Source organism: Sorex araneus, chromosome 2 (assembly GCF_027595985.1).
Source record: "Sorex araneus isolate mSorAra2 chromosome 2, mSorAra2.pri, whole genome shotgun sequence".
NCBI classification, from domain to species: domain Eukaryota; kingdom Metazoa; phylum Chordata; class Mammalia; order Eulipotyphla; family Soricidae; genus Sorex; species Sorex araneus.
In genome coordinates, this window is record NC_073303.1 from 136245323 (window position 1) to 136263981 (window position 18659).

Here is an 18659-nt window from a genome sequence, read left to right on the forward strand (position 1 = left end):
AAGCCGTGCCACACAGTGTGTCGAAGGCTCTTCTCAAAAGAGCTGGACCTGTAACAGTCTTGGGGACACAGGGCTTCACCATTCTTCTCTGTACTCCTGACTGCTCATGTTTGCCAAGAGGCAAGTCAGGCTTATGGAATTCTGCCCCGATCACAGGTACCCAAGGCCCCAGGCCCATCCCTCAATACCCTGCCCTCCTGTTCTCCCTTTGCACCTGGCAGGCCTGCTGGCCCAGCTGAGGACAGAAGCCTGGGTGAGAGCTGTGGCCGGCTCCTGTCATCCCCTCCCCAGAGGGGACACTCATCTCCCAAAAAGCTCCCATCCTCCCCCAGCCAGGCTGGCTCCCCTTCCGGCTGGCTCTCTGGTCCCTGAGCTGCTGCTCTGGGGCTCCCGTCCTCTCCCGCTGCCCCCTGGAAGGGACACCCCGGTCCTGGCCTGTCTCTGCCTTCTTGTGCCCATTCTGCTCCTCGCACAGTAGGCATCCTGTGCCAGGACCCAGGTGGACTCAGCCAGAGCAACTCTGAGCTACTGACTCAGGAGAGAACTGGGGGGCAGAGTTACTTAAGAACTGTGACGGGAGTCTTTGCATGGGTGGGGCGAGGGGGTCACTCACACACACCTGGTTGGGAGCTTCTGCATCATCCAGGCACTGGGAGACCTGAGGGTCCTGAGAAGACCAATGTGTGCCTAACCCAGTCCTGGAGCCCCCGAGCTGGCCACACTGGGCTGGCCGGGTCTGGGAGAGGGGTGCAGGTACCCTGGCAGTCAGCCCTCGGTGGGGGTTGCAGGTGGAGGGTGGGCAGCTTCCCAGTGCCATGGGCGACCCGAGGGGCTGAGGTCTGGAGAGATGATATGTGTGTCACATCCAATGGCACCAGGTAGACGAGCCGCCAGCACACTCAGGCGGGGAGGGGGAGGACAACGGAATCAAGGGATTTTGGTTTGTGAGTTGGATTTATGGTGCTCGGGGGCTATTCCCAGCCCAATGTTTGGGGGTCACTCCTGATAGTGCTCAGGGGCTCTGTGGGGCTGGAAGCTTGGGGTCCCACGTGCAACATGTGCACTGTGGCCCTTTGTGCTCTCCCAGGGCCCTGATCAAGGACTTCTGTGCCGAGGCGTGGGGAGGGAAGCAGAACTGTGTGGTCCAGCTCGTTCTGCAGATCCCTGGCATGGGGCCATGGGGTGGGGCTGGTGGGGTGGAGAGTAGAGGGGCAGCTGGAATCCAAAGCAGAGCGACCTCAGGGCTGGAGGGTGACTCCCCCTCAAAAAAGAAAAACTTTGCCTTGTCCCTCGTGTTTTCTTTTTTTCTTTGGCTTTTTTGGGTCACACCTGGCGATGCTCAGGGGTCACTCCTGGCTCTGCACTCAGGAATGACTCCTAGCGGTGCTCAGGGGACCATAGGGATGACAGGAATCGAACTGAGGTTGGCTGCATGCAAGGCAAATGCCCTACCCACTGTGCTATCTCTCCACTGCCCCCCCCCCTTTTTTTTATCCCTCCTGTTTTCTGCCTGTGGGGTGGAGCCCTGCACTATCTGGGCAGGAGCCAAAGTCGATGGGGGAGGAGAGGCCCATGGAAGTCATCTGGCAGGAATGAATGACTCAGGACCTGCTCTGGCCCCTTTGCCCAGGCCTCCCTCCTGGCCGACCTCTGTGGACTCTCCAGGCCATAACTACTTCTGCCTTGCCTGAGCTATTGATAATCATCTCCTTCCAGGTGTGGGCAGCGAAGCCGGGGAGAAGCAGGGGGTTTCTCTGTGAGCTGCCCTGGAATGTAGGCTGCCTGAGGGGCAGGGCAGGAGAGACGTGCTGCACCCCAGGCAGTGGGAAGTCAAGGCTCTGCACGCGCCCCAGGGTGGGGCGCACTGTCTGTACGGGGTCTCCACTAAGAGTGGCCAGAGCGTGGGGCAGAGCATGAGCCTGAGGATGAGGGAACCCAAGGCGGGAGCAGGGGAAATGGCTCCGCATCACATCTCCGAAAGAACAGGATACCCCCAAGGTCCCCAAGTAGGCTGGTCCGTGCGAGAACTCTGGGGCCTTCTCGGAATGGGGAGGCAGATCCCCTTCCTGCCTGGAGGCCCAGCCACACCCAACACCTCCTACCAAGCCCCTCCACAGGGCAGCCCCACCAAGCTGCCGGCCACCAAATCGTTCCAGGTCTGTTGCTCCTGGACTGATATCTCAGAATTTCCCAGTACTGTCGGCCCAGTGGGGTTACAGCAAACCTGATGGGAAGGTTGCTAGGAGCCCACCAAGGTCAGTGAGCCTCGACGGCAACCCAGCGCAGTAGGGACCAGCGACTTGGTAACGCCACAGGGATGTAGCAGTGACACATGGATTCTTGTTGGTCTGAGCTGGGATCACTCCATTTGCCTTTGTGTTGCAACAAACAATGGGAAGTGAGTGTATATGTGCCTGCAAGAGGACAGGCTAGGGTGGTGGGTGAGAAGCTGGGGACATTGGAGGGAGGATGGCGGGACTGGTGTTGGAACATTTAATGCCTGAAACAACTGTATTATGGACAATTCAGTAAATCCTAGTGCTGTAATAAATTTTTTTTTAAGAAAAGAAAAAAAAAGTCCTATGCAGCAGGACTAAGACTTGTGGGGTGCAGGAGGGGTGGACGGGAGAAGTGGGCTCTGCTGGCGGCTCTGTGTGTCCCTGCAGCAGTGGCCCTGAGCCTTCCTCAGGGCGGGCAGGGTTCTGCCCCATCCACCATGGTGCAAGAGGAGGGCAGGGCGCAGAGAGACCCAGGTCCAGCAGTTTTTGAGAAGAAGGTCCCCCAGGGTACTGGGACCTTGGGGAAGCTGGTCAGAAACACTCTTGGTGGGGGGCGGAGAGATAGTACAGGGGTTAAGACACCAGCCTTGCTCGTGGCCAACCTTGGTTCAATCTCTGGCCCAACCAGGAGTGATCCCTGAGCACAGAGCCAGGAGTACGCCCTAAGCATCACTGGATGGGCACTTGCCCCCCCTGCCTGCCCAAAAAGAAAAGAAGAACAGAAAAAGAGAAAGACCTTTGACACCCTCACCCACTAGCTGCCTGCACCCTAACTTTAAGGCCCGGGCCCCCATGTCTGGCTGGGTGCCTGGTCTAGTCCCTCCTTCCAGATCCCCATCCTGGCAGTGCCACCAGGTAGGCCCTCCATGGTGTGGGGACCTAGGAGTGATGTGGGGGTCCAGCTGGGATGGGCCCCGGAAGGAGCAATGAGGGAGCTGCTTCCCGGGCCTGTGGCAACATTTGTGCAGGTGACAACTAGCTTCTGAGTTTCACTGCCCAGGTACTAGCAAACACATTCAGTACCCAAAAGTGAAAACAGAAAACACTGTTCATCAAGGAGCTGTGGTCGCCATTCACCGCCGAGAGCTACTGATAAATCTGTAAAACTTTCGACTTCTCAGGCCGCATAGTTCAGGATAAGGTGCTTGCTTTGCACATGGCAGCCCCTGTTCTGACCCCAGCACTATGGAGGGTCCCCTGAGCTCCACTAGAAGTGATTCCTGAGCACAGCACCAGGAGAAAGTCCTAAGCACCATCAGGTGTAGCCCAAATACACACACACACACACACACACACACACACACACACACACACACACACACACACACAAATTTTTTTTACTTCTTTTATTTTATAAAATGATATTTTATTGGTCTTTCTTTGTTTGTTTGCTTGGGATTTTGTTTGTTTTTGTTGGGGTCACACCCAGTGGTGCTCAGGGGTTACTCCTGGCTCTGCACCCAGAAATTACTCCTGGCAGTGATCGGGGGACCATACAGGATGCTGGGGAAGGCAAGCACTCTGCCCTCTGTACTGTCAATCCAGCCTTTTAGTTCTTGATTCATTTTACCAACTAATTTTATTTTATTTATTTCCTTCCTTCCACTCTTTTATTGTTGCTGCTTGTCATGGCTGTCTGTGGTGTTGCGTGGGGGGTGGCTAGCACTCCGGGTCATGCTCCATGGCTGGGGTGATTGCCCATGTGCTTGCTGGGGTCCGAGTATGTCCGCTGTGTTGCTCACACACATTTTGGTCACAGCTGGTGGGGCTGCTGCAGCGCTCACTCTCATGCTTCCTAAGTCAGGCTCAGTGATGCTTACCTGGGGTCAGGCCAGGTGAGTTGTGCTGCTGACACACGCCTGCCTGCAGTACAGCTGTAATACTTGCAACAGGCATCAGAGACAATGGAACTGCCAGGATCCTGCCTGGAGTATGTGGTGGCACTGCGAATCAAACTAGCAGCTTGATGCTCGCAAGGCAGGTGTTCCAAGCCATGGAGCTATCTGACCCAGCCTTTTTATTGAAATTCGTTGTGGATTGCTTTCCCAGTGTACATGAATGCTAATCCAAGGAAATAAAAACATGTACTTTTATGTCTACCATCTTTTTACACAAAAGGCTGTTCAACTGGTCTGCACCTTGCTACCTTCACTACCCTAAAGATTCCTCTGTATTGAAATCTAGAGAAATTCATCATTCATCTCCAGTGCTGCGTTCCATTACCAACTACATCACAGCTTGTTCAAGCAGCCTCTTGTTGCTAAATATCTGGTTACTTCCTGACTTCTGTTACTTCAAAGAAAGCCACAAGGAGTCATCTTGTATACAAGTCACTTTGCACATGGAACCGTTTGTTTTTCAGAGATGAAGGAGCAGGTTTTCGTTTTCAGTCAACAATCGGATGCAGATGGGTACTTATGCAGAGTTCAGCCAAGTAGATTACCAGAGAAGTTAAAAGAAAACAGACTGACTAAAACACAAGGCCAAATATTTAATTAGATTAAATGGCCTGAAAAATTACTCTGTAAAACAATATGCAGTTTTCATTTTTACTATTATTTTTCTTTGGTTGGGGAGGGGTTGGGCCACAGGCAGCGGTGCTCAGAAGTGGCCCTGGTGATGTGCTGGCGCATATGTGGTGTCACATACGCTTGGTATCAGACCAAGCATAGCCCGCTGTACTGTCTGTCCAGCCCCAACTGCTAGGAGGTTTTGTTATAGTCTGCGTTTACCTTGTGACGGAGTTGTCACACTTTGTGGTTCAGTGCCATGTTTTGAGTGATGTTTTGAGTCTAGACACCCAGAAGTGAGTTGAAATGATAAAGGTCTCTGTCTTGTGCCCAGATTTGCCTAATCCCTCTCCACAGAGAGGTGCCCTTTTTGCATGTCCACCAACACTCTACAAGGTGCCCCTTTCCCCACAGCCTTAACGAGGGTGTCATCGAGCTGAGGTATTTGCTGTGGCATCTCTGCCTAAGGCTTAAATTGGCGCTGCTTTGATGAGTCAGAATAAGTGTCCTTCAGGTATGAAAGCCCTGTTTGCGTGTGTATTTGTGGCTCACATTTCAGTTGGGTGATTGATCTTCTTCTTGATTCTCATGTGCTCTTTCTGTATTAGGAATAGTAGCTGCTTCTTTGTGCGAAGTGTGACTTTTTTCCCGTTTTGTTATTTGCTGTTTGAGTTTGCTGGATGTTTGTGGTGGGCTGGGTGAAAGAGGACATGCAGACATTTATTATTTTATGATGTAAAGTTGGTCGATTTTTTCTTGCCTAACTTCTGGATTTTGAATCATGGGGTTCTCACTCTAAGGTTAGAAGGAATTCTGCCCACATTTTCTTCCAGTGTGTTTATAGCTTTAATCTTAACATTTAAATCTTCGATCCAATTGGAGTTTTTCCTAGTATAAAATATGAATTGCAGATCCCAATTTATCTTTTTGCAAATAGCTTACTCCTTTGTCCTAGCTCCATTTATTAAACTCCTTAGATATCATCCTTTATCATTAAAACAAGTTTGAAGTCATTTTGGGATCATAATAGGGGGGGAAAAAAGCCTCTATCATTTGTCAATTTTATCCAGAATACCATTCCAAAGGAAATTAGCTTTCAAGATATGATCTATAACTTTGCACGAAGCAGACTAAGCTATACCAAATAGAATAAAGATGTGTGAAAAAACAAGCAAACAAACCATCTCATCACTGACAAACACCCCCCCAACCTGGTGGGTTGATGCTTGCAAGGCAGGTGTTCCAACCACCGAGATACCTGACGCCCAGACTTTTTATTGAAATTTGTTGTGATTTGCTTTCCTCGCATATACGAATGCTAGTCCAAGGACATATAAACATGTATTTTTATGTCTACAGTCTTTCTGGGCTGGAGTGATAGCACAGCAGGTAGGGCATTTGCCTTGCATGCAGCCGACCCGGGTTCGATTTCTCCATCCCTCTCAGAGAGCCCGGCAAGCTACCGAGAGTATTTCACCCCCAATGGCAGAGCCTGGCAAGCTACCTGTGGCGTATTTGATATGCCAAAAACAGTAACAACAAGTTTCACAGTGGAGACGTTACTGGTGCCCGCTCGAGCAAATCGATGAACAATGGGACAGGATGACAGTGCTACAGTGCCATGTCTTTCTGCACAAAAGGCTGTGATGCGGGCCTGCAGCTTGCTATCTTCATTCCCTAAGGCTTTGCAGTGAGATAGTGTTTGTCTTGCAGGTCTGCCCGGCCTGCTTACTGGAGCTCGGCCCGCAGCGGCCCACCATGGTGCTCCCAGGAGCACTGCTGCCGCCCAGCCTCACGCTGCTGCTGCTCCACCTCTCCAGCTCCCAGGACCTCTCCAGTGAGCCCAGCGGGGAGCAGTCTCTCTGCACCCCCAGGGAACACCCCACCGTGGCCTTCGCAGGTGAGACCCACCCCACACTGCCCTTCTCTGCCTCCTCAGGGCTGTGGTGCTGAGGTGAGACAGTGGGGACCCTCGAGCTGCTCAGGCCCTGCCACTCTCTCAGGAGTGCTCCCTCTGGGGCCGGCATCTGAGGGCGGGAAGTCAGCTGGAGGGTTTTAGACTGTGTTGCTCAGTCGTTTGTGTGGGAGCACAGTGCCTGGGGTGGGGTGCGTTGTCTTACGGGGGTTCCTCTGCTGACGGCCCCGGTGGGCTGGCCGGGGGTTGGCTGGGGGTCCCACCCTCCAGCTCTTCTGGAAGCGCAAGCTTCGTTTCTTGGCTTTCTGGGAAGGGCGAGAATGAAGATGACTCATTGCGGGGGCGGTCTGGCTGCAGACAGCTCCAGGAAGGCCCATCTTTGGGTTCCCGGGACCCCCCGGGAAGGGGCCCTGGTGACTACACGCTCCATCTGTGGGGGAGCATGAGAGCGCTGCTCTCGAGTGTTTCCCAACCCGAGTCTGCGCCTCGCTGGCCCTGCTCCGAGGAGCCCCTGAGTTCTCACGAGAGTTTCTAAAAGTAGCTTGTGCATTTGATGAGCCTCCAAGAGAAAACAAGCTCACGTCCCATATGTTCTCCCATGGCCTGTTAGCCTGCTGGGGGGCCCCCAGAGGCGGGAGGATCCCACCCATCCTTCAGGACCCATTGCCATTCCTTAAGCTGGATCAGCACCCTGTGATGTCCTCCTCACAGGGGAGGGGACAGGCCGGGAGGCCGGGGGCGCAGGGCTTACACTCAGGGGGACCCTCGGCAGGAGGAGGCAGCCAGGCGGGCTTCCTGAAGCACAGCCAAGGCAGGTCCGGGGCAGTGCGTGGGACCCGGGAGTGGGGGGCTGGGAGGGTCGACAGCTTCCCTGCTAGTACTGCCCCCTGGGTCCAGACGAGGCCTCTCCCATCAGTCCCCCCAGTTCTGTCTTGTTTGAGCAGGGCTCCAGGCTTGAAAGGCTTAAAGTAAATCAGCACCAACCATAAACGACCAAGCACAGCACCCTGAAACTCTGCCCCTCCCCCTGTGCTTGTGGCTGTTCCTGAAGGCAGGGACCGAGCAGGGGGCCGACATGGCAGCTCTGAGGGACAGTCTCATAGGGCGTTGTGTGAGCCTGGCTGAGGGGGGACGGGGACAGTGGAAGAGAGCAGAGAGACCCTGACCCCCCCAGCCGGAAGCACCTCTACTGGATGGAACAAATTGGGGGGTGGCTGTAGAGACGAGAGATGTGCCCTTGAGGCAGCTCCCTGGACAGTGCTCTCCGAATGGAACTTGTTTAAACTGATGTGTCCATGTAACCCGCCACAGTGGGCATGGGCGTGTCACAGTGGCCTCAGACCCTGGCAGGCAGAGCAGAGATGGCCGGTCACCCAGGATGGGCAGGTCTGGAGCGAGGCCGTGTCAAGCTCTTCCTCCTGCCCTCCGGGCCACCCTCTGCCACTCCTCCCCCTACATGGGTAGCTTTGGGTTTTCCTACCCACTCTCCAAACTTGTTCCTGCTTTGTTTATTTTTGTTTCGGGGCCACACGTGTCAGTGCTCAGGGGTGGCTTCTGGCTATGTTTAGGGGACCTGCAGTGCTGGGGACCCGTGAGGCCCCCTCAGGCAGGGCCTGCGATGATCTCCGGATTTAGGGCCAGCATGATGCGGGGGGGGGGGGGGAGCTGGATGCTGGGGTTCTTGTAGCGAGTCTGGGGGTGCCCAGGTCTCCCCAAGGCCCCAGTGCAGAGGTGGCCATCAGCTCTGTCTCCCCGCAGGCTTCAGCTCTGCTGAACACACCCTGAGGACTCATCCCTGCTGGGTGCCTGCAGAGACCCCGCTTGCAGGGCACCCAGGTGCTGCGTGTCCCTCTCCCCTGCCTGCCTGACCTCCCCGTGACCCCTAACTGCCCTGGAAGGGCGGCCAGCTGCAGCATCCGACAGGCTCCAGGGTCCTGTGCCGTGCAACCTTCTCCCTGGGCTTCCTGGGGTGGGCTGAGCTGGGGGGTCTTTGGGCCTCACCTCATTCCGTCCGCCTTTCACGCGCAGGCGGGAGCCAGTGCAGTGTTAACGGAGTCAGCGGTCGATCCATAAAGTGGGTAATTGAATTGGCTCTAATTAAAATCACAGGCGCGTCATGGAGAATGTCATTTTTCTCTTAAAGTCGCCATCCACAGACTTCATGCGCGTGGAGTTAGGACGTGCTCAGGGTGTGAGAGCAGCCTCCCGCCCTGGTCCTCCCACGCGGGGGCAGAAACTGGGGGAGCCCCCTGCACACCCCATCCCTCCCCACGGCACCACTGCCTCTGCCCTGCCTCCCAGGAAAGGACCACAGGGATTCTGCAATGGCAGCACCCAGCAGAGCTCTCTGGCATTGCTGCTGATCGGGCAAACTGTGCCCATCTAAATGCCCAGTTGGGAGGAAGAGAGAATTAGCATCCTGACCGCTATTGTTGGGGAGTCCCCTGTCTGATGATATGGGCAAACCCGTTCACCCCTTCCCTCTCTCCTCCCAGAAACGGCATGCTGAGAGTGCATAGAATGCACAATACGGAGGAACAGTGGGAGGGAATCAAATTAGATCAGGGTTGCAAAGTTATGATCCAGAAGGACTTCCTGGAGGAGGAGGCCTCTCGGCTTAGTCCCTAAGGTAGTATAATAGACCAACAGGCTACACACACAGCCAGCACCACTCACACCTGATCCTGACGCTGCCGGATGCTGTTACAACTACCAAGCAGTCCTTACCACGCCACCGTCACCTGCTGGGGGCAGAGGCAGGCCCAGGAAGGGGCTTCATTTTGCTGCAGAATTTCTTCTTTGCTCAAAAATCATGCATATCACAGTTTTCTGAGAAACATCCAACTCGAGAAACTTCCTTTCTCCAGGGAGCGATTAAGTATTTGCCTGTTGTGCAGAAGTGAAGGGCTGCTTTTACTCGGGAGTGGAGGGATAATGAGCAATGATTTATTTCCCCAGGACTCCACACGCCCACTCACGCGCACAGTCTCCTCTGGGCCTCCACGATGGGGAGGAGGCGCCAGGCCCAGGCCCCCTGCTCTCCACCCCTCCTTTGAACCTTCCTCCGCACAGGCATAGGCCCCACCCACAGCGAGGTGAGGGCTCAGCAGGCGCTATTCTGGGCTGTGGGGGCTGGGAGGGGGGAAGACTTGTCAACTCTGCTCCTTAGGCGCCTGTCCTCTGCCCTGTCATCCACACAGGGGGCTGCCTGTGCTCTTTGAATACCCTCATGAAACTCTGTGGCCTTGGCCTCAGAGAAAGAACTGCATGCATGCATACACACACACAATTACACATGAACCACACATAATGCACACAGCACACACACACACACACCACAAAATACACCACACACAAGCACACACAGCGCAACACACACATAACACTCGTAACATGGCATAATACAAACAACATGTTAGCACAACACACACAGGGTGGCACACACAACACACATGACACACAGCACAACACACATAACACACCATACACAGAGTACACCACACACAGCACAATACACACAGCACAACACAACACACCACACACAGCACAACACACAACACCACACACACAACGCACAACACACATAGCATGCAGACACACACAGGGTGTACCCCCTCCCCCCACTCTGTTTCTCCCTCCACTTACAGCCTTCTCTAAAACCTGATTCTTCTTGTTCAGAAAGATGTCAGGGGCTGAGAATGATTATTGCATTCACTTAAACTCTGCCAAATGTGGGTGACCCTAGGAATTCAAGACGCAAGCAAGATCTTGGCCCAGAGAGCTAGGACAGGGCCTAAGGTAACTAACTGCCTGCCTGCCCACCTGCACTTTATCCCCGGCACTGCACATGGTTCCCCAAAGCTTGATCAGGAGTGACCTCTGAGCACAGAACCAGGAGTGCCCCCAGCACAAGGGGTAGCCAAAGCCCTCCCACCCCAAAAGGAAGTAAGAATTTTCCTGTCCCCCAGGGCACACCAAGCTAGGCAGCAGAAGGAAGGCAGCTGTGATGGTGGGCAACAGGTCACCCTGGTTTGGGGGTTCAGGTGATGGCAGGCAGTAGGTCACTGGTTTGGGGGTTCAGGTGATGGCAGGCAGTAGGTCACTGGTTTGGGGGTTCAGGTGGTGGCAGGCAGTGGTCAACCTGGTTTGGGGGTTCGCAGAGGCAGGTAGGGCTCGGAACTGATCGCTGAGAGAACAGAAATGCAGACATCTGCTTGCAGGACACTCTTGCCTGGCAAGTGTGGTGGGATGGAGTCTGGGGGAGGGGGTGCAAGAGAGCAAGCCTCGGGGTCAGAACCCAAAACGCACACAGGAGCTGGGGGCAAACGGGCATTATTAAGGAGCTTTGCGTGGGAGGGGATCAGATTCGAGGTTTACAAAGGTCAGCTGGTTGCCTTGTGTGCCAGGCGGGAGGCCTGGAGCGGAAGCCAGGCCAGTCACAGGGCGCGTGGCACACGGGGGCACAGCGGGCAGGAACCGCTGGTTTTTGGGCCGCTCTGCAGGTGAGCAGAAGGATTTGACTGTCTTCACGGCTTCCCCAAGTCTGGATGTGGGAGGGTCTGCGGACTCGAATCTCCCAGAGTGGGAGTGACAGTGGGGGGGGGAGCAGTAGGGGGGCTGGGGGGCTGGGGAGCCTCCTTTGGGGACACAGAGAGGAAAGGTGACAAGCCCTGACCTGCAGGGAAGAGGCACCCTGCTTTCACTCTCCTGTCTGCCCCCAGCCCACACAGCTGGGCGCCCGGATAACCAGGAACTCTCCCTCCTCTAGACCTGCAGCCCTGGGTCTCCAACTTCACCTACCCCGGAGCCCAAGACTTCTCCCAGCTCGCCCTCGACCCTCCCAGGAACCAGCTCATCGTGGGAGCCAGGTAATGGGATGCAGGGGGCGGGGCCAGGAGTGGGGGTGGAGGGGATGTTATTGGGGATGGACTCATTCCTCCTTGACATACTGGGTGCGCTCTCTCTCTCTCTCTCTCTCTCTCTCTCTCTCTCTCTCTCTCTCTCTCTCTCTTTTTCTCTGTTCTCTCTGTTCTCTCTCTCCTTCCCCCCCCCATCTCTCTCTCTCTCTGTTGAATGGCTCCCCACCACCAACACGGAAGAAAGCATTGTTGGGGTGAGGGTTGGGGCGAGGCTGGGAAGGAACTTCAGATCTTGTTGAGCCCCGCCCTTCAAAGGCAGAGGGGTGCTGAGCGTGATTCTCTTGCAGGCCCCTAGCACCCACCTCATTGTTGGAGCCCGGGGCGCCCCCTGCTGGCGGTGGGCTGCCGACACCTGTCCCGTGCACTCATGCCCTGTCCTCCCTTCCTCTCTCTGGTCAGTACTGCAGCTGACCCACTCAGTCGGGAGGACTTATGGAGACTCTGTGGAGTGGAGGGGGGGTGGGGATTCTCACAAAACCCTCTTTCAGCTTCTCAGAGTTTTTTAACCTACAACCCTTTTTCAGAAATAAAAAAAAGTCATTCGGAGCCCCACTAAGATCTACCTTCTTGAGGCAAACAAAGCGTCCCCGCAATTTCACCTGAGGTCACTAGTTCCCCCCATCATTCCAGTGCCCCCATCATTCCTGTGCCCCCATCATTCCAGCACCCCCCAGCCCCAAGCGGGTTCTGGTATCACCCACGTTGGGAAACACCGCCACAGCGCCTCAGCGCTGGAGAGAAGGGGCTTAGGGATGTCTCCATGAGAGAGCCCTGGCCAGATCACCAGCGGGGCTTAGAAGAAACTCAGGCCGGAGAGATAAGGAGCAGCCCAGCCTGGGCTCCATCCCCAGCACCCCTAGACCCACAGCAGCGACCTCAGGAGTAAGCCCTGAACACTACTGAGTGTGGCCCCAAACCCCACCCTTCCCCCCCAAAAAGTTGGGGGTTCCTCTCAGAACCTGCTGAATCAGAAACTGGGGGCTGGTGGCGTGACCCCTGTGTTTCTGTAACCACCCCCCTGGCCTGGTGAGCTCTGCATTCTGAGACTTGCAGATGTCACTCCTGCCATTGAGCTAGACCTGAGGAGGCAGGGGGGGAAGGTGACCACCAAGGAGATACTGCTCGAGGGCCTGGACGTAGGAGTGTGGTTCTGCCAGGCTGGGCCGTGGCATCTGTCCCACGCTCACCGTCCCTGTGGATCTGCCCAGTGGCAGGCCAAGAAAGCAGCTTCACTTGGTCCCACCCGCTCCAGTGTGTCAGAGCGGCCTGGACCCTGGGCCTGGCTGAGCGTCCCCATGCCTGCCCCGGCTGGTGCAAGGGATGCGGCTCCAGGACACAGTGCCGCAGAAAGCCCAGAGGAGCTGGGCTCTGGTCTTGGGTGGGCGCTCTGAGGCTCAGTTTCCACATCTGAAAAGTCTGGGATACCATCTTTGCACACACATCACCTCACTGTGGTGAAGCTGGAGCCAAACATGTTTGTAAAACCGAGTGGAGCTGGGGAGTGGAGAGGAGAGGGAGTCCAGTGAGTAGGGCACTTGCCTTGCGCATGACCACTCAATCTCCGGCACACAGTCCCCCAAACCCCATCAGGAGTGATCCCTGAGTGCAGAACAGGAGGAAGCCCTGAGCATCGCTGGGCGACCCTACACCCCTTACCAAACCAAAATAAACTAGTATCAGGGCTGTGCTATGGTGTGACCTTCCAAAAGTAGAGAAGCCAAGGTGAAAGGGCTTCTCTACTTTTGGAAAGCACCCCTCGACCCAGCGCAAGCTGGACCTTCCGCCCAGGCAGGAGTCTGTGGGTACCCCGAGGGATAATCTGTATGGACGCAAATAGTCAAGAGAGCAGCTTCACTTTCCCAGCAATGAGAATGACTGACTTGTTTTGAGGTGAGAGGCAGTGCAGAGACGGGGATCCGCACCCCATCCCCAGTGCCCCCCGGAGGCGCCTGGTGTGTGACAGTGCGTTTCTCTCCAGAAAGCAGCATTCATCCTGCTTTACAGAGCCTGCCACCCCCGCTCCAGCGCTGTTGAAGCATTTTGAAAGCTGCCACTCATCTGACGCCTGCCAGGTGCCAAACATGTACTAAAGTGTCGAAAACATGAAGTCAATCAGGCGTGTCAGAAATCATTGCCTCATGCAATCTGCAGGGGGGTGGGGGAGCTGTGAGCATCTCCGGTTTGGACCAGGAAACGGGAGCTCAGGTTAAATCACAAGCTGTGGTCACGACGCCCTTCCACTCCCCCACCCCAACACACACACACACACACACACACACACACACACACACACACACACACACACACACACTCTGCAGGGAATGAACCTTTTCCTAAGTCCCTGGGCAGATGAACAAGAGGAAATGAGTTCTGGATTCAGCCTTTAACATCCCTAAGGCAAACGAAAGAAAAATGTAGATTCTTCTTTTTCCTCCCCTTTCTCTGGGTCATTTTCCTATCTGCCCCCTCTCTCCTGTCTCGCATTCCTTTCCTTCTTCTCTCCTGCCTCACATTCCTTTCCCTTCCCTCCATTCTGGGTGCTGGGGTCCAGGCTGAGGAGATTCATTTCTGCTGCTGGTCTGAAGGGGAGGGCACCCGGCTGCAGAGGTTTCATCCTCAAGACAGTTGCACTGTAGCAATGAGTGCTGGGTGAGGAGCAAATGTGCATAACGCCACGCCCTGTCCCCCTGATTGTTCCAGCCAGGCCCAGGTGCGGCAGCACCTAACACACGCTGGGGGCGTCTCTGTGAGGACCTGTAGGTGGGGCGTGCTGGGGAGGCTGCAAAGCCCCAGGACAGCCGGACAGTAGACAGTTGGGAAAGGGCCCCTACAGCCCAGCAGGTCCGCCTCCTCTGGCCCCTCCCAGACCATTCCCTCATTTCTCTTTCCCACCTGAGGTTGATCAGAACTTTCCAAAGGAATTATTCTTAAATATTTTGGAAACTAAAAGAAGAAAAGCCAAAGATGGGAGAAGAACTAAAAGCAAACGCTGAAGAAAGGCCCAGAATCATCTGCTTGACATTACTCAAGGCTGTGTGTGAGCACAAGCGCATGCTCACACAGCCACACCCATGCACGCATACACTCACACACCCGCACACTCTTGCATGTGCACACTCACATACACATGTATGTATGTACACCCACTCATGTGTACACAAATACATGCACACTTGCACGTGCACACATATTCACATATATGCATGCACACATATGCATAGACATGCAATGCACATACACTCGTGCATACAAACATGTACATGTGCGCACACACATGCTTGCATTCACACACGTGCATGCACATACACTCACACATGTACAGACTCATTCAAGCTTGCACATATATACACACACAGTCATGTGCACTCACATACTCATACACACACACACACACACACACACACACACACACACACACACACTGGGCCCTGTGAAATAGGAACGGCACATACCCATTCGGATTCAGGCTCTCAGAAGGTCACAGCAAGTGGCCGGGCTGGAATTCTCTGACAGACTCTACCCCATAACCATGGGGCTCTCAGCTCCGACCCTGCCATGGTCAAGTCCAATGACCTCTGGCTCTAGACCCCACGAAGGTGGTGGCGGCTGACAGTTACACCCTCAGCCTCCACACCATTCTTTATCAGGGGAGGTGAATTTGGGGCCACACCCAGCAGTGCTCAGGGTTTACTCCTGGTTTTGTGCTCAGGCACCACTCCTGGTGGGGCTCAGGGGACCATCAGTGGTGTCAGGGACCTAACTGGGGCCAGCAGGTAGCAAGGCAGGTTCCCTCTTCACTGTACTCTCTCCAGCCCCCACCAGCATCATTCTTAGAGGGTTTTTGTTTGTTTTTGTATTTTAAAATTAGGACTTTTTATTTTCAGAGTAGTTTTCAGTTCACAGCAAACTTGAGGGGAAGGCTCAAAGAGTCCCCCTAGAGCCCCTGTCCCCTCCCCCGCCCCGCACAGCCTTCCATACATCATGCCCCCCAGCAGAGTGGTACACAAGCTGCATCTAAAATCCTCCCCGGACACCTCATCATCACCCAGAGTCACCGCATACATCACAGTGCCTCAGTGGACCTTGGATCATGACACTCTTATACAGAATATGCTTGCAGCCCGAAACATTCTCTGTGCCTTGCTCGTTGTCCCTCCAGCCCTCTACCCTGGAGAAACCACTGCTCTGTTTCCCAGCATGCAGTAGGTAACTTCTCCAGACAGAGCAAGAATCCCTCTCCTTCACTCGGTAGCACGCACAGCAGGTACCTGCTTGTCTTTTCATGCCTTGATGGTACATTTATTTCTTTTTGTTTGGCTTGGTTTTGGGGTCACATCCTGCCATGCTCAGGGGTGACTCCTGGTTCTGCACATTCAGGAATTACTGCTAGCTTCCTGGTGGTGCTCGAGGCACCATGTGGGATGCAGGGGATCGAATCCGAGCGGGCCGCAAGCAAAGCAAACGCCCTCCCCTATGTACTATTGCTCCAGTGGCCCTTCAGTGGCGCATTTCCAAGCACAGACTCATAGCCCACTTCCTGGCTGTCTCCCCGATCAGTTACCACTCACCTACTGAACAACGTCTTGCTTACTTCCAAGGCTTGACAAATAGGAATAAGACATCTGTGTATGGGGGCTTGTGAGCACTTTTCCTTACTGAAGACTTTTGAGCAGTAGACTGAGACAATGAAAGTGGGGTTTAAAGATGATGGCTTATCCGTGCGCTGGAGAAGTAGTACAGCATGTGGAATGTTTATCTTGCACACAGTCCACTTGGGTTTGAACCCTGGCACCACATATGCTCCCTGACCCCTGTCAGGAGTGATCCCCGAGTGCAGAGCCAAGAGTGCCCTAAGCACTGCTAGGTGTGGCAACAAAACCCAAAACTAAACAAACAAACAAAATAGATGATATCTTAGCTTCTCCAGGCTGGACCATGTGGGGAAGAAGTATCAGGTAGGAGATAGGAGTGCCAATTAGAGTGGGGGGCACAGAGGGTCCCATGGAGAGGTCAGAGGAAGCAGATAGGACTCCAGGTGCCACAAACCCCTCCATCCAGGAGCCAGGAGAGATGGCAGCTTGTGTGAGGGGAAGTGGGCCGGGAGGCAGGCGAGGGGAGGCAGGAGCCGGCCCAGGGCCTGAGTCTCTCCATTCAACAGGCATTTGGCTGAGAAAGGAGGTAAAGGGTGTGTGAGTGTGTGTGTCCTGGGCCCTGGCTTGGCATGAGTCACACACCAACCGGAAACCAGCTTGGCTTACTGTCTTCCTTTCTGTTTTTGCAGGAACTACCTCTTCAGACTCAGCCTTGCCAATGTCACCCTCCTTCAGGTACATTCCCATACCGCTCTCCCCTCCCCTCCTCTCCCCTCCCCTCCTCTGGGATTTGGGAACCGGGGGCATCAGACAGAGCAAGGTTCAGAACTCAAGCCCTAGGGTTGAAATCAGGAGCCACAGGAGGCTGAGAATTAATGTTGGACGATTTGCCTCACATGCATGAGGCCCTGGGCTAGAAGCCCACCACGAAGCAAACGAACCAACAGAAGACTCTGGGCTGGGGAGATTGCTCAGTGGGCTCCAATGGGCCACTTGTGCACAGCCCCAGCTTAAGTCCCCAGCAACACCACATGGGCCCCTGGGCACCACCTGAGCAACCCCCAACCCCAAGCCCCAAGCCTCAAGCACCGTCTTGTGTGGCCTCAAACCAAAAAAATGAACAAGCAGGAAAATAAGAAAAAGAAAATCACTGGGCCTGCGGCACACAGGCTATCAAGGGGCTGCTGGGGGCTTCTGAGGGGGTGTGAGCACTTCAGCCTGGAAGCACACGGTGGGCGGGGAGGCTGCCTTATGCCCAGGCCCCAGAGATAGGGAAGAGCAGGCTAAGCGCCGTCCCTGCGAGCCCAGTGTTCCTAGGATACGGGACTGCCCAGTGCTGAAACCATCACGGTGCTGAGCAATGGAACCGAGGATCATTCCAAGTCCAGAGCGTGAATCGACTGAGGATCCCTGAGTTGCGGCCTCAGGAGGATGAATGCCTGTCCTTGGTTCAGCATGAATGACCCTGTTCCAACTCAGCGTCCCCACGGAGCCGGGCTTCATTTATTGTTTGCTGCCAAGCAAAACGCCCCAGGGATAATTCCGTAAGTGCTCAGGGAGCTATTTTAATGGGACTCCCTGATCCAGAGCATCTATCCCAGATTGAGAAACAGATGCCAGACCGTCCCAGCAGAGGCCGGGTACTCGAGAGAAAGGAAGGCCATCTCTCCTCTGACGAGAAGACAGCCTTGGTTCTCTTGCTCTCCCAGTGACCAAGTGCTCCTGAGCTGTGGGTGGTGGGGACTCTGGAGGAAGTAGGACTTCTCATGTCCAGGACCGGTGGCAGATCCAGGAAATCTGATGAGGGATACATATCTCCTGGCTCAAACTCAAAGACTGAACTTGGGTGTCGTGTTTCCCTGATGCTGCTGTGGACATGCTGGCAGGCTTTTTCTCGTTACACTTGGATCTCCATCTCCTGTGGCTATACAGCTGCTTGCTGGAAAGAAGGGATAGAGAGAAAGTGTGCCCACTGGAAGAAGGGGGCAGAAGCAGCGTAAACTGGAAGGGAATAACATTCATCCGGCTATCATCTCCATATCCCTACCAACTAACCCCATAAACTGTTAGAACCCAGGTGCGGTTGCCAGCCTGGCAGTGAGCACTTGAAGGTCAAAGGCAAATGAAGTTCCGGCCCTTCTGTCCAGGAGCAAAGGTCTAGGAGAGCCAGAGGATGGGCACCGTGTGGCATACTCCTGGATCCAGAGCTAAAGCAGGGCAGAGGAAGTTCTCAGAGACGGCCTCTGGAGACTGCCTGCCCAGTGCCCAGTTTCCAGCTGGGAAATGAACCCACGATGCCCAACCCAGTGGGGCAGGACCTGGGTAGCCAGCTTTCCACAGTGGGTGGAAAGAAGTGGACTCAGGGGTCCTGCCCTGAGCCCAGCCCGCTGGCCTTACATTGGGTGCCATGGTCTCCTGGGCACAGGTGTGAAGCGAGATGATGA

At 54.8% G+C, this 18659-nt stretch overlaps 1 protein-coding gene across 3 annotated transcripts in view; it reads left to right on the forward strand.

Moving 5' to 3' along the window:
• SEMA5B (semaphorin 5B) overlaps positions 1-18659 on the forward strand; it is a 125544-nt gene that overhangs the window by 76141 nt on the left and 30744 nt on the right. For all 3 annotated transcript variants that reach the window (XM_055124925.1, XM_055124926.1, XM_004606671.2), the window contains exons 2-4: positions 6503-6689; positions 11473-11572; positions 16905-16950. In XM_055124925.1, coding sequence (XP_054980900.1) covers positions 6503-6689; positions 11473-11572; positions 16905-16950 — 333 coding nt within the window. The remainder of the gene's footprint in view (positions 1-6502; positions 6690-11472; positions 11573-16904; positions 16951-18659) is intronic.